Here is a 15,007-nt window from a genome sequence, read left to right on the forward strand (position 1 = left end):
TTAAAAACCATGAAAAATGTGGAATTACTTTTGGAAAAAAAAAATTGCTCCACTTGATAAATGTCAAAAATCAAAAATTAGATAATTGATTTTAAAGTATTTAGGTTTTCTAAGTGCAATGGCAGAGTTGAATTTGACCCAAAATGTTCTGAAACGATAACCTTTTGCTAGATCTAGAAACAAACCTCCCACCTCAAACCTTTGCAAATCTAGCCTCCAATGTCTAAATCAAGCAAAACAAAGGGTACTTCTAACTTTCTCAACTACTATGAACTCAATGGTGAGCTCAAGATTTCTCCGAAAAACTTTAAAGGACTTGTAACTAACAAGTCAAAGTATGAACTCTCTCCCGCCCCCCCCTCCCTCGAAACTAGTATTTTCTCCACAATTTTATGATTCTCCTAATCATCCAAGGATGCAAGAGAAGAGTATACTCATGTGTTTTGTATATAATAGCGCTAAAAAAATTCCCAAAAAATTGCTAACCCATAACTCAATAACGCTAATACCATGCAAGATTTGGATTAATGGCCTTACCTAAGACGCAAATGAATGAAGAAAAGCAAATAGAGAAATAAAAAATGAGCAAAAATAAATTGTATTCTACTCAAGTGAATGCAAAACTTACAATGAGCTTAATTGAGAATGCAAAGCGAACCCCTTGGTTATATAGGCCAAGGGAAGAGATACGATATCATAAGATTATGACAAGTATCTTGATTTTATGATATGAGACATAACGTAGATAATTATCATAAGATTGTGACAAGTGTCTTCATCTTATGAAATCAGACAAAAAGTGGTATATATCTCATGTGGACCCTAAGTAAACTTAAGTAATAAAATGTGAAAAGGACCTAAGTGGATAACTAGATGAACTAGTTTGATAATGTACCATATTCACACTAACAGAACTAACTTAGAAAATCCCATCATAGAATAAAATCAGTTTATATGCCTTCATCCTGTTGTGACGTTTTCACACATCGCCCCATTGCAAATGGGGACCCATGTTTTTTGCTTTTTAGGGTTTGTTTTTTTAAGTTTTTTAGGGTTTTGTTAGCTAGCCTGTGCATTTTGAGCATCGCCCGGGGATCACATGGATAAGCAAGTCTGGCTTGAGTGATGTCCTGACCCTGAAATTTGGCTAAGTCTGAAGTCCTGACCCTGAAATTTGGCTAAGTCTGGAATGCCCTGATCCTGAATTTGACTAAGTCTGGAAACTGAAAAACCTCCAAAAACTAGATTTTGCAATATAACTCCTGGAGGTCTGAAACCACTCTCAAACATCCTGAAAGTATATATGGAATATAACTTAAAGTATAAGTTCTTATACTTAAATGTTATATTCCATAAAAAATATCCTGATAGAGAGTGCGAAAAGTCAAATTTCGCTCGTGTCCTTCTCCAAGGGTCCAGAGCGAAAAGCGCTCCTGTCCCTCTCCAAGGGACCAAGGCGAATCGCTCGTGTCCCTCACCAAGGGACCAGAGCGAAGTTCTTCACAAGACAAAATTCAGGCAAAGATCGAGTCAAGTTTACGTTTGAAGGCAAGGAAGGAGGCAAAATGAACGCGTTTAAGATAAATTGACGATTATGAAACGCCAACAAGGGACCAAAATGCTTAAGTTCGCTCCTGTCCCTCAGGGAGGGACCAGAGCGATTTTTGTCTAAGATGATTTTCTTGCCCAGTTTGAGTGGATCCCAAGGCATGAATAAGTGAAAAGGTACGTTACGAAGCCATTGGAGGTAGTTTTTGAAGGTGACAAAGTGAAGTGAAGCATACAAAGCCAAGATCGCTCCTGTCCCTCTCCAAGGGACCAGGGCGATATGATGATTATATTGCCGTCCCTCCAAATTCAAGACACTCCAAGGCGAAGAACAAGGTGGCAAGGACGTCTTAAGGCATCTTCGTCAAGCACAAAGCATCAAAGGTCATCAACATTGAAAGATTTGCACTAAAATATCCCAGTTCGCTCCTGTCCCTCAGGAAGGGACCAGGGCGATATTTGCCAAAGCACTCATTTTCCTTCGAAGATCATGGCAAAACAAACTTGCAAAAGGTTCAAAACGTTGTTAAAGGATAATGGACGAGGAATTGATATCAAGAACGAAGAATCTCACGTAAAAGAATGGAGATCGCTCCTGTCCCTCTCCAAGGGACCAGGGCGATAATGGTCATGAGATGCACTTGTTCGCACAAGAAAGACATTCAAGCTTGAAGGACCCAACAAACATCGCAAAATCAACGTGGAGATGAGAACTTTGAACGTCAAAATTGCAAGAATCAGGACAAAATTGATGGATCGCTCCTGTCCCTCTCCAAGGGACCAGGGCAATGAGGTACGTATCTTTCACCTTCACAATTTGGCATTCAAACAAACATTTTTGAATTTATTTTAAATGCTAAAAATCGATAATCTTTGAAAATTCAATTAAAATGGCATTTAAAATTTGCGCAAAACATTAATTAATTATTTTTGCCTTGTAAAAAAAAATCGAATTTATTAATTAATAAACAAGGAAATTTAATTAATTAATTATTGTTTGCAATAAAAATGGAGCGCTTGAGTTTATTTTATGAAGGTCGGCCTTTGTTATTTATTAAAAATCATTTATAATTGCTTTATTATTACCAAGTCGGCCTTAAGGTAAGTATGAGGTGAGCGCTATAAAGGGAGGGTGAGAATCTTCATTTTCACATTATCATTCTTCATTCACATGCGATTTGAGAAGGTGCGAAATTGTGTTCAAAGTGCGATTTGGAGTTTACAAAGCAAGGTGGTGCCAAGGTTATCCAAGGTGGTGCGAATCTAAAAGTTTCCACTTGAGCGAATTTGCCAAGGCATTAGAGATCACGTCCAAGACTTGAAGGGTGGCGAAGTTGATAAGAGGAACGTTCTTTTGAAGATCACATCAAGACTATCGAATTTCAATTTTGCCTGGGCGAATTTTATTCATTTTGCATTCTAGAGTTAGTTCTCTAGTGAGGTATGGGGATTTGGTTTTATTGTTTTAATTTTGAATTTTAGATCGTCATAGCTTAAATTTTGAATTTTGAAATTTTGAATTCCAGTAGCCCAATTGTTTTTTAGGAAATAATAACTCAAGGATTTATTATGAAGTTTCCTAAAAATTAATCTAATCTATGTTATATATTGCAAAATCATGGTACTAATTTTGAAATGTTGTGTAGGCATCAAATGGAGGTCTCTTCAAGGAAAATCAAGCCGGATCCAGGACGGTCTTCGCCAGGACAAGGGCGACCTCTTTCAATCCAGCGTTCCAAGGCAAGGTACATCATCATCCTGCACATCAAGGACAAAAGGAGTTAGAACAAGAGTTAATTAAAGATAGCCTCTCAACGACATCAAATTGAATATCTAGCAAGCTACAAGTGTCAGATGAGGTGGCGTCCTAGTCATCATTTCTCCAATCAGTGAGGTCCACCTCAGCATGTCCAGATTCAATATACTTAACTCATGGAAGGTGGCACAAACTCCGATGTACCTACCCCGGCTATCCATTGGTCGATTTTTCTAGAAGGGACATGTGTCCAAGCAATACAATTTTGTCATTGGTCAAGCATTAAATGTTATGTAATGGTTGTAACAAACCCTAATTAGGGTTTTCATTGTTGAATCTTGGCCATTGATCTAAGCCATCAAATTGTATTGTGGGCACTATATAAGCCCAGGCATTTCATTTGTAAAAGCTAATTAGCAATAAGTTAGAGATAGCATGTAAATAGTTGGAAGAGTTAGAATATAGTTGATAGAATAGTAATTAGAGTAGAATAGGAGGACAAGGCAAGAAATTGTTGCCATTGATTGTAAACAAACTCCATTTTCATTGAAGTAATGGTGAAATATGTCGTTTTCTTGCAATTTGTATGGTTTCTTGTTGAGTCTTTAATCTTAGATGGTAGATGATTAGATGAATGGAGGAAATGTGATTGATTGATGGTGGAATTCGTATATCCATACTACTAGCAGTTTGTTGATTGCAGACTTGCCTTGTGTAGTCAACTGGAATCATTTAGCTTAAGCTCAATTTCAATTTGTCGCCTCTTCATTGATATGCATCAACTTGGATGGTATCTATGCCTGCGGTGATGATTTGAACATCATAAAGCTTCCCTTAGAAGATCGCACTAGCCTTGTGTAGATGTTCCATTGATGTCAAAACAAGATCTAGTTGAAGTTTCATCAAAAATCAAGTCATTGCTCCTACATTCTTAGTATTAGGATTAGATCCTCTCTTCGCCCTTATCCTTTTTTCATTTTTTCAAATCCAAGTTAGTAAGAGCCTGTGTCCAGCAAAGCAGATCGGAAGTTCAATGTAAGTCCCCTTGTGATCCCAGCAAATCACATCATACCACTGAAGCTTGTCCACACGTAGAGACCCTACTAAAAGAACCTTGGAGTCTACCTAACTGATCCATTATGCGAATCTTCAGCAGTTAGAGACTATTTTCTCAAGAGAGGATAAGATGCCCTTAGGTATTTTATTCTGTGTATGATGGTGTACAAAATACACGTCAACACATCCTCACAAAAAAACATCAAAAACCAATTTCTTCAAATTTAAAAGAATATTGAAGGCCTTTTATTTCATTGTTTTGATTATAGCAACACCTTTCACAAAAAAAAGTTGTCGAATCCAATTGACTTTTAGCTAGATTTATTGTAGATCATGGATCCATGAGTGTTGCAAGGCTCCTACTAAAACATTCTAATTTTACAGATATAACAAGCTTAATAAAGAAAGAAAATATTTTTAAACACTTTTTGATATAAAAGAGAATACATGAAAAAGACTCATAAAAACATGATAGACTAAATAAATAGTAACAAAACAAAAGATCTAAAGCTAGTTTATCTTCTTTGATGGATGAGTTAGGTGCATTGAATTTGGACGCCTTATCTTGATTAGATGTGAATGGATAAGCGATGACTGGGTGCCACCTCAACTTGCTTGATCTTCGTAACTCATCACAAGTTGTAGATGAATGGGGCATATCTCTTGATACTCAAAATTATCAAGCTCATATACAACAAGAAGATCATCACAATGGAAAAGTGACACAAGGAGTAAGACCAATGCAACATCAAGGCAAAGGATAGCAATCAACATCAAACATTCAAGGATGAAATTTTCACAATTTTGAATTTCCTTCGGAAATCCAAGAATCATTGTCAGTATAGCCAGATGGAAGCTCAAGAATGCAAGTGATCAAGACAAGAGATAGTTTCAGAAGAATGCAAGTGATCAAGACAAGTGATCATTGCCCTGGACAGACCTTGTTCTTGTCTTCGACGGTCCTTGTCATTGCCTTCAACGGATTGTCCTTGCCTCCTTCATCCTATAACAGTTGTTCAAATTAATTTTGTGAAATGATATTTGCTTGCAAACAACGTAATTGTCTATGCTAGGATTCATAACCCTCAATTAAAACATGCTCATCTAACCCTTAACATGAAACAAAAGGAAATTTATGAATCATTCCGTCATCTTTTTTTCTTTCCCAATAGAAAAGGAAAGTGCATCATTCTTTTTAATAATCCCGGCTCCCACATTAAATCTTGCTGGTATGGTCGCTTTATTCTATGAAAGTTGCATTTTATTTTTCTATGCCGAAGATAAATTCGATCGAAACGTAGGAATATATGGACCATGAACAAAAAGAAATGGATCTCATTCTTTTTTCTTACTCTAAATGAAATAAATATGAATTTCGGAATATTTTTTTTTTTTTATGATCACCATTACTAATAATGAATCCTTGTCAATGCTCAAAGAAGGTCAAAACATACTAAATAAACACCTCTAAAATGAAAATTGATAAATGACAAGGTATACCAGCACTTAAATAAGGTCTCATTTCAGTAGAAATGATCAAATATTAGTCGATTCAGACCTGCAAATTGATTTAATTATAGCTGGAAACTTCAATTTGATTGATGACTGGGCAAAATTGCCCCTTATCAAGCCAATGCCGATGTAGAAATGATGATTTCCCTTTACTTGTTGATCAATGATAAGATCACTGTCGCTGATAAATATAATATCGTTCTCTTTGATGACAGGTTCGCTGTCTGGAAAGGTCAGTTCACTGTGGAAGATGAACAAATTTGATGCCTCAGCAATCTCGCCTTTTGTTTTGATAAAAAAATCACTGATCACCATGGAATGAATACGACTCCTATCAATGACAAACTCGACTGATATGTATGATTAAATTGCTGCCTTAAATCAGATTCGCTGATCAAAATGAGGTTAATTCACTGTGAACAAGATGAGTTCGTTGTAGCTAGGGATGTTTGGCGTAACCTGGATCACATGCCAATGATAGGATCGCAGATCAACTCGCTTATGTAAAATGTAATAGCTGTTCCAGCTTATGGAGTTGCTTCAGCCAAGGGATATAATGATGCTCACAGCTACCAATTCGCTGTCTCTAAATGAAGTCGCTGTGTGTGTTGAGATGAATTCACTGCCAAATGATGATCCCAAATCGCTGGAAAATGAAGACAAATCAGAATCACTTCACAGTCCCTAAAATCGCATTGAGATGGCCTCAATATCTGTTTGCGATAATAATTGCAGCCAAGAATAAGTTTGCTCATTAGGGCAGAATCGTTGTATATGAAGATCATCGATTTTGTGTGTTGATCAAATGCAATGACCAACACATCTGTCTAATTGCCTTTTTAAGAAACTCGGTACTCCATCACAGGCCCTCGGTAACTTTCATTGAATGCGTTGTAATTAAAACAATGGGGCAAGTTGAGTGCATTCATTTGATGATTTGTGATCTTCACTTTCAGATTGTAAATGAAAGCACCTTATTCAAAATCATGGTGCTTTGGGGAATGAATCAATTTTATTTTTTCACTCTCATTAAATGCATTACAATTACCTTATGAAATGCAATCACCACTCATTACATGCATTGCAATCAATTCCAATAAAGGACTTCGAGTTTTGCAATTTAAAACATTAAATGAAATAGCTTTGCAACCATTTGTAAATGCAATCCGCATGCATTGAATGCATTGTAATCATCATTTATAGCCTGAGTCTAGAACTTAAAAAAAAATGAATTAAATGAGAACAACCAGCTATATTAGATTAAATGGCTTGCACTGATCGAATTAAATTGAAGTCACCAATTTTAAATGTTTTCCTTAAAGCCTTGCATTTACCATTTGAAATCATCTTTTAGTTTTAAAACTCACATTGAATGCGCCTTGTATGAACAATTTATGTTGTTTATAACTAGGGAAAGATGGGTTCGGATTGCCTTAAGGCAACATCTGAACCCATTTAGGACTAGGTCCTATCTTTAAGGGGTAACGTGGCCCCAAGACAAGTCCAGCCCCATCCTCCACGCTACACCAAAAAAGCCTCACGCCACAAAATATAAATTGGCGCCAAAAAGGATTGAGGCCGACCTTGGTCAAAAGAACCATATTAAAGTTAAAGTGCAAACACAATTCAATCACCCATGAAATCAGCGAATTAGCTCTACAAACAAGAAGTGCGCAATCACTAAAGAAGGCTGTGCGAATTTATCCAAGGACTGTGCGAACTTGTCCAAGGATTGGGCGAACTTATTCAAGAGGATATAGGGCATTTTGGTGCACTCTTGAAACATGCAAAAAGGGCAGATCTGACATATAAAGATCAGATTCAGAAAAGCAAGCTAAGTATTGTATTTGTGCAATAAGAGTGAATACATAATCTGACCTGTGGGTCTTTAATGCTGGGTTTTTCCTCCTTGGAGGTTTTCCCAGGGTATTTGTGTTTGTCTCTTGGTTTCTTGTTTCATTCTTGAGTTTACTTGATTATAGTTTACTAAGTTACAAATCTGATTAATAAACTAGGGCATAATCAAATGTTACAAATCTGATTAATAAACTAGGGCATAATTAAATGTTACAAATCTGATTACGATCTAGGGCACAAAATTAACATGGTATTAGAGCTAAGGTGTCACTAACTTCAGATTTTAGTAAATCATTTGTTGCATATAGTTGTTGTTTGTTTTCAAATTAAAATGTTAGGTTTGAGGGCTGAAGATAGACTTGATGGAGCCCTTGATTTTGCTGCTTGGAAAGTCTGTATTCTATTGATCTTTGAAGAGAATGATCTGCTGAAATTCGTAGAAGAAGAAAGGCTGTCCCCTCTAGAAGATGCTGAAGAGCTGAAGCAGTTCAAGAAAGACTCCCTCAAGGCTAGGAAGATCATAATTGAATCCGTCAAGAATCACCTTGTCACTGTCATATCAAAATTTGCGTCTGCCCGGGAAATGATCAAACACTTGGAAGGGATGCATGAACTCAACAACCTCAGCAAGGCCCTTGCTCTAAGACAGCAGCTTCTTCACATGAAAATGAAAGAAGAAGACTCAATCATAGCCTACTTCATGAAGATCAATGAACTAAAGGACAAGCTAAGTACTCTTGATTGCCAAATTTCGGATAAAGATCTTGTTATGATTGCATTAAATGGTCTACCTGATGAATGGGAACCATTCATTCGTAGCATTGGTGGAAGAGCCGATCGTCCCAACTTTGAGCGTCTTCAATCTGATTGCATTGAAGAGGAATCTCGAATTGAGGTAAGAGGAAAACTCAAGAACTCTCACAAAGATAATCATGTTCTCTTAGCTAAATCTAGGAAAGGTGGACATTGGAAGAAAGAAAAGAGAAGCAAAGACTTTAGATCCTCCCCCTATGATCCAAGGAAGAAGTCAAGAGATTCCTCCCATATTCGTTGCTTCAGATGCAATAAGTATGGTCACTATGCCAGAGATTGTCAGAATGATCCCAAGGAAAGGGAAGTCAATTTAAATGAAGTTGTCGAACAAAGTGAGGATTATCTTCTTATCTTTGCTCTATCCAGCAATGTTCCTACGGACAGTAATACGTGGATACTTAACAGTGGTGCCTCCAGACACATCTCAGGTTTTCGTGAGCATCTTTCAGATTTGATTGAAAAAGACACCAACCTTCATGTAGTAATCGGTGATGATGCTCGATACTCGGTAAAAGGTTCTGGTACTACCTCTTTAAAACTAGATTCTGGTATTTCCTTACAACTCTGTGATATTCTTTTTGTACCTGGTATTAAAATAAATCTTATTTCCATTTCTGCCTTAGAAGATAAGGGTTTGGAAATAGCATTTTTTGAAGGGAAAGTACTCGCTTGGTCTAAGAAATCTAATTTCAAAACTACTCGTGTTATTGGAAATAGATGTGATAGTTTATATAAGCTTGCAGCTAATCCAATTCAAGCTCTCATCCATGAGGCCCCTGAATCATGCGAACTATGGCATAGAAGACTTGGACATCTACACTTTCAAGCTCTTCCCACTCTCGATAAAATGGTTAAAGGTATGCCTAAAATTAGTTTATCTCATGATGATGCTTGTAAAGGTTGTGCAATGGGTAAGAATGTAAAGAATCCTTTTCATAAAAGCGATAGTGGGCTAAAGAAAAGTTAGAACTTATTCATTCAGATTTATGTGGGCCTATGGCATCTCCTAGCGGTTTCCTGTATTATGTTTTCTTCATAGATGATTTCTCTAGGAAAACATGGATCTACTTTCTTAAATCTAAAGAGTTTGAAGAAGTCCTAAACAAATTTAAAGAATTCAAAGCCTTAGTTGAAAACACTACAGGAAATCGAATTAAATGTTTAAGGTCTGACAATGGAGGTGAATACACCTCAGGTAGTTTCTATGACTTTTGTGTTAAGGCAGGAATTAAGAGGGAGTTTTGTGTTCCCTACAATCCTCAGCAAAATGGAGTTGCTGAAAGAAAGAACAAGACCATTGTTGAAGCTGCAAGAGCCATGATCCATGATCAAGACCTGCAACCTTTTCTATGGGCAGAAGCATCCAAAACAGCAGTTTATATTCAGAATAGATGTCCTCATCGTGCTCTAAAGGATGTAACTCCTGAAGAAGCCTTTACAGGAATCAAACCTGACATCAACCACCTAAGGATATTCGGGAGCCGGGTGTATGTTCATGTGCCTAAAGAAAAACGAACCAAGTTGGATCCATCTGGAAAGAAAGGCATCTTAGTGGGATACAACGAATCTTCCAAAGCCTTCAGGATCTACATTTCAGGTCAAAGGTATTTTGAGGTAAGTAGAGATGTAACTTTTGAAGAAGATATTGCTTTCAAAAGATCTAAAGGTTCATTATTTGACAATAATGATATGGTGATTGAAAATCAAGATTCAATAGTTGATGCTAACCCTGAGATACAGGAGGAGTCCACTAACCTTCCGGATCAGGAAGTTCAGAATGACCCAACAGAACCCATGGACTCTACCGATATACCTCAGGATATTGTGGTCTGCAAGAAGAGACCACTTTGGCTTAGAAACACGATTCAAGATGCTGAAGGATTTGTTGCCCCCAAAGGAACCTTTAGAGATAGCAGGAGACTCCAAAACCACGCCAACTACATTTCTGTGATGTGTAATATCATTGAGTCTGAACCTCACAATGTCGAAGAAGCTATGTCCCATCATGCTTGGAAATCAGCTATGGATGAAGAGTATGAGTCTATCATCAAGAATGATGTCTGGGACATTGTACCGAGACCCAAAGGTAAGTCTGTTGTTTCCTCTAAATGGTTGTTTAAAATTAAGCATAATGTTGATGGTAGTATTGAAAAATACAAAGCTAAGTTTGTAGCTCGTGGTTTTTCCCAAAAGGAAGGAATAGATTATGAAGAAACTTTTGCTCCTGTTGCTAGATATACTTCTATTAGATCTATAATAGCTATTGTTGCAGCCAAAGGTTGGGAACTGCATCAAATGGACGTTAAGACAACCTTCCTCAATGGTGTCATTGATGAGGAAGTCTATATTGAGCAACCAGAAGGTTATGTAATCCATAAAAGAGATTCTCATGTTTGCAGGTTGAAGAAAGCCTTATATGGGCTCAAACAGGCTCCTCGTGCTTGGTATGAAAGAATTGATAAGTATTTACTAAGCTTAAGATTTCGTAAGAATGATGCTGATGCTAACATTTACTTGAAGGTTTATAATGATGATATTCTTATTTTGGTTTTGTATGTGGATGATTTATTTCTCACTGGTGAAAATAAACTAATCATAAGATGTAAGAAAGAATTAGCCTCAGAATTTGAAATGAAGGATTTAGGTCTAATGCATTACTTCCTAGGGTTAGAAGTATGGCAAAATTCCAATGAAATTTTTCTAAGTCAAGGAAAATATACTATTGATATTCTGAAAAGATTTAGAATGATGGATTGTAAACCCATGCATACTCCTATGGAATCTAACTTAAAGAAATTAAGTATTTCTGCAGCTAACTCTGATTTTGCAGATCCATCTGAGTACAGGCAGTTGATTGGATCCTTGATGTATCTAGTCAATACAAGGCTAGATATCTGTTATGCTGTGAACGCCCTCAGTCAGTTCATGAGCTTGCCTAAACGTGTTCACCTGGTGGCTACCAAGCACATTCTAAGATACCTACGTGGCACTATTGGTTATGGACTGAAGTATTCACTTAATACCTCAATCTTCTTGGAAGGCTATTCAGATTCAAATTGGGCAGGAAGTGTCAAGGACAAAAAAGGTACTTCGGGTATCTGCTTCAATTTGGGCTCTGCAGTGATCTCTTGGGCATGTAGAAAGCAATCTTCCGTAGCATTAAGCACTACAGAAGCTGAGTACATTGCAGCATCCGTTGCATCCAGAGAAGCAGTGTGGCTTCGCAAACTCCTTGTTGGGTTATTTGGTCAAGCTAGTGGTCATACCACCATTCATTGTGATAATCAAAGTTGTATAAAGATGTCAGTAAATCCTGTGTTCCATGACCGGTCCAAACATGTGGAAACGCACTATCACTTCATTTGGGATATGGTGCAAAGAGGCGCCATTCAGCTAAAGTATATTAGCATAGATGAACAGGTTGCGGATATCCTTACCAAACCCTTATCCAGAGTGAAGTTCGAATACTTCAGAGACAGACTTGGTATTGTGGAAAATGAAACCCTGGTTGAGAGGGAGCTCCAATCTCAGTGAATCTATCTGTTGCGCTTTGATCATTCTTTGCTTGTGTGCAAGAATGAAAAGTATTCAATCTATGCTTGTGTGCTAGATGGAAAATTGTAAATCATGTAAAGACCCACTTGTGTATTACACTTTCTATGCTTGTGTGCTAGAACCATCCTATGCTTGTGTGCTAGATGGAACTCTAAAGGTTCAGATTATGTATTCTCTTCTTCCCTAGTTAAGAGGGAGTGTTGTTTATAACTAGGGAAAGATGGGTTTGGATTGCCTTAAGGCAACATCCGAACCCATTTAGGACTAGGTCCTATCTTTAAGGGGTAGCGTGGCCCCAAGACAAGTCCAGCCCCATCCTCCACGCTACACCAAAAAGGCCTCACGCCACAAAATATAAATTGGCGCCAAAAAGGATTGAGGCTGACCTTGGTCAAAAGATCCATATAAATAAAGTTAAAGTGCAAACACAATTCAATCACCCATGAAATCAACGAATTAGCTCTGCAAACAAGAAGTGCGAAATCACTAAAGAAGGTTGTGCGAACTTATCCAAGGATTGTGCGAACTTGTCCAAGGATTGGGCGAACTTATTCAAGAGGATATAGGGCATTTTGGTGCACTCTTGAAACATGCAAAAAGGGCAGATCTGATATATAAAGATCAGATTCAGAAAAGCAAGCTAAGTATTGTATTTGTGCAATAAGAGTGAATACATAATCTGACCTGTGGGTCTTTAATGCTGGGTTTTTCCTCCTTGGAGGTTTTCCCAGGGTATTTGTGTTTGTCTCTTGGTTTCTTGTTTCATTCTTGAGTTTACTTGATTATAGTTTACTAAGTTACAAATCTGATTAATAAACTAGGGCATAATCAAATGTTACAAATCTGATTAATAAACTAGGGCATAATCAAATGTTACAAATCTGATTAATAAACTAGGGCATAATTAAATGTTACAAATCTGATTACTGATCTAGGGCACAAATTTAACAATTTAGAGGTGTGATGGTTTAGCCTTGAAAGGTGCTATCTAATCATGCCACATATTATGTGAACTTATCAAACCAATGTTATGCCTTGCATGTATATCATCATCTTCGTTCATTGCACCTGTTAAATGAATTGCATCATTTTGTAGTTCAAGGCAACATCATCTTTCTTCATCAAAGTGAACTTTGCTTGCTAGAAGAGATCACTCCACTCATAGATCATCACAGTCAAAGGACGAAACGTCCTTGGTCAAAGGACAAGGCGTTCTAGCCTAGAACAAGAAGCTTTCTAGCCTAGAACGAATAGCTTCCTAGCCTAGAACTGCTTGATCATGCAAAGGTATAAATGCTCTAAGTCAAAGGACAAAACGGTTCTAGCCTAGAACGACTGGTGTTCTAGCCTAGAACAACAAGCTTGTTTTCATGCCTTAGCCAAATTTTGGATTTCATTCCATTAGAGCGAACAAAGATGTGAACCATTCACTTCTTAAACCTTGAAAACTGACTGACCTCACTAGAGAGACTTGACTTGATTGGCTCTTGACCAACTACACTTCTTCAAATGAAAAGCTAATAGCTAAAAGACTCAGAAACTAACCTAGAAAGCGGAAAAAAGTGGAGGTCCCCATTTACAATGGGGCGATCTGTGAAAATGTCACAACAAGGCCTCCTCTTACCTGCTTCTTGGAATTTTTGTGTGACCATTTTATCGATTTCAATTAAGCATCTACCTTTTTCCAAATTTGTTGGTTCTCATTTATTTCTCATATAATATTTTTTATAATTTTTTAAGTATTTTTTATATACTTTATTAATTATTTAAAATATTATATATTTTTTATTTTTATTAATATTTGATATATTTTATTTAAAGATTAAATGAACACCCCTCTTTCTTTAAGAAGTCAACCCTCTTAAGGGGATTCCTCCTTTTCTTAAAGGATGTGAGTCCTCTTAAGGGGATTCCTCCTTTTCTTAAAGGATGTGAGTACTCTTAAGAGGGTTGAGTGCTCTATTATAGGCCTCTCCCCCCACATTTTCTCCACAACTTTCAGGATTTTAATCACACCAGGGTATAGCCCCCGAAACATATTTTGGATCTTCTTGGATTTTTGATATAATAGTTTTATTTTCTATATTAAAAGTCATAACCATTCGATCAGAATTCTCCATCGTTGTTTCGCCCATCTTTCACCTAATTGCATGAATAAGGATCTGCACTATCAAAAATAAAACAAGATCTCTTCCTGCATTACATCCCATACCTTCCAATTGTATCTAATATTCCTTTAACACCTGCTCTCTTTCACATCCTTTCAGCTTCAAATTATCTTCTGACTCGTGCCCAACAATTATAATCTCTCGTTCATATAGTGAATTTATACACTCCCTTCCATGAGTGGTGTCATTTATCCCTTCTACTCCTTGGACAGGACTTTTGTCCTCATACAAGGGATTTGTGCATTCCTTCCTAAAAAGTTAATGACTTAAATTTCTAATAAATGTTGATCTTCCATTAACAAACACTTCTTAGAGGTGAGAGGTCATCAAAGAGCACTGAAATATTTATGGAAGAATCGTTACCTACAACATCCAATGCAGATTTCATTGTGATGTTGAACCTATATTTCATTCTCTTTTCTTTTTCTTCTTCAAGCAAACTGTGCCCAACAACACACATCATAAGTTTAGGTTCCATCATCTTTCTTCCAACTCTCTAGCATGTTTCTCTAACTCTTCATCTGACATCATTTCATTTTTGCCTTGACATCCATGGCTTAACTCCCATGGTTCATTTGTAACAAAAGTGCAGCCTCTTTCTTCTCAACTCGCTTTTGATATCTTTATTTTTCTTCTTTGAGATGACTAAAAGTGTGGTCTTCCAAGGGGGTACATGATACCCCTTCTTCTGCGAGCCTTCTTTTGAGTTAATCCTGAATTATGTCTTTCTAGATGATTTAGA

The 15,007-nt window shown here is 37.0% G+C and overlaps 1 protein-coding gene across 1 annotated transcript in view; it reads right to left on the reverse strand.

Moving 5' to 3' along the window:
- Positions 1-5,247: 5,247 nt before the first annotated feature.
- The window catches only part of LOC131047683 (uncharacterized), a 33,664-nt gene continuing 23,904 nt past the window's right edge, over positions 5,248-15,007 (reverse strand). The window contains exon 2 of the mRNA XM_057981478.2: positions 5,248-5,363. Coding sequence (XP_057837461.2) covers positions 5,283-5,363 — 81 coding nt within the window. The 3' untranslated portion in view covers positions 5,248-5,282. The remainder of the gene's footprint in view (positions 5,364-15,007) is intronic.

Source organism: Cryptomeria japonica, chromosome 4 (genome assembly GCF_030272615.1).
Source record: "Cryptomeria japonica chromosome 4, Sugi_1.0, whole genome shotgun sequence".
Taxonomy (NCBI): Eukaryota; Viridiplantae; Streptophyta; class Pinopsida; order Cupressales; family Cupressaceae; genus Cryptomeria; species Cryptomeria japonica.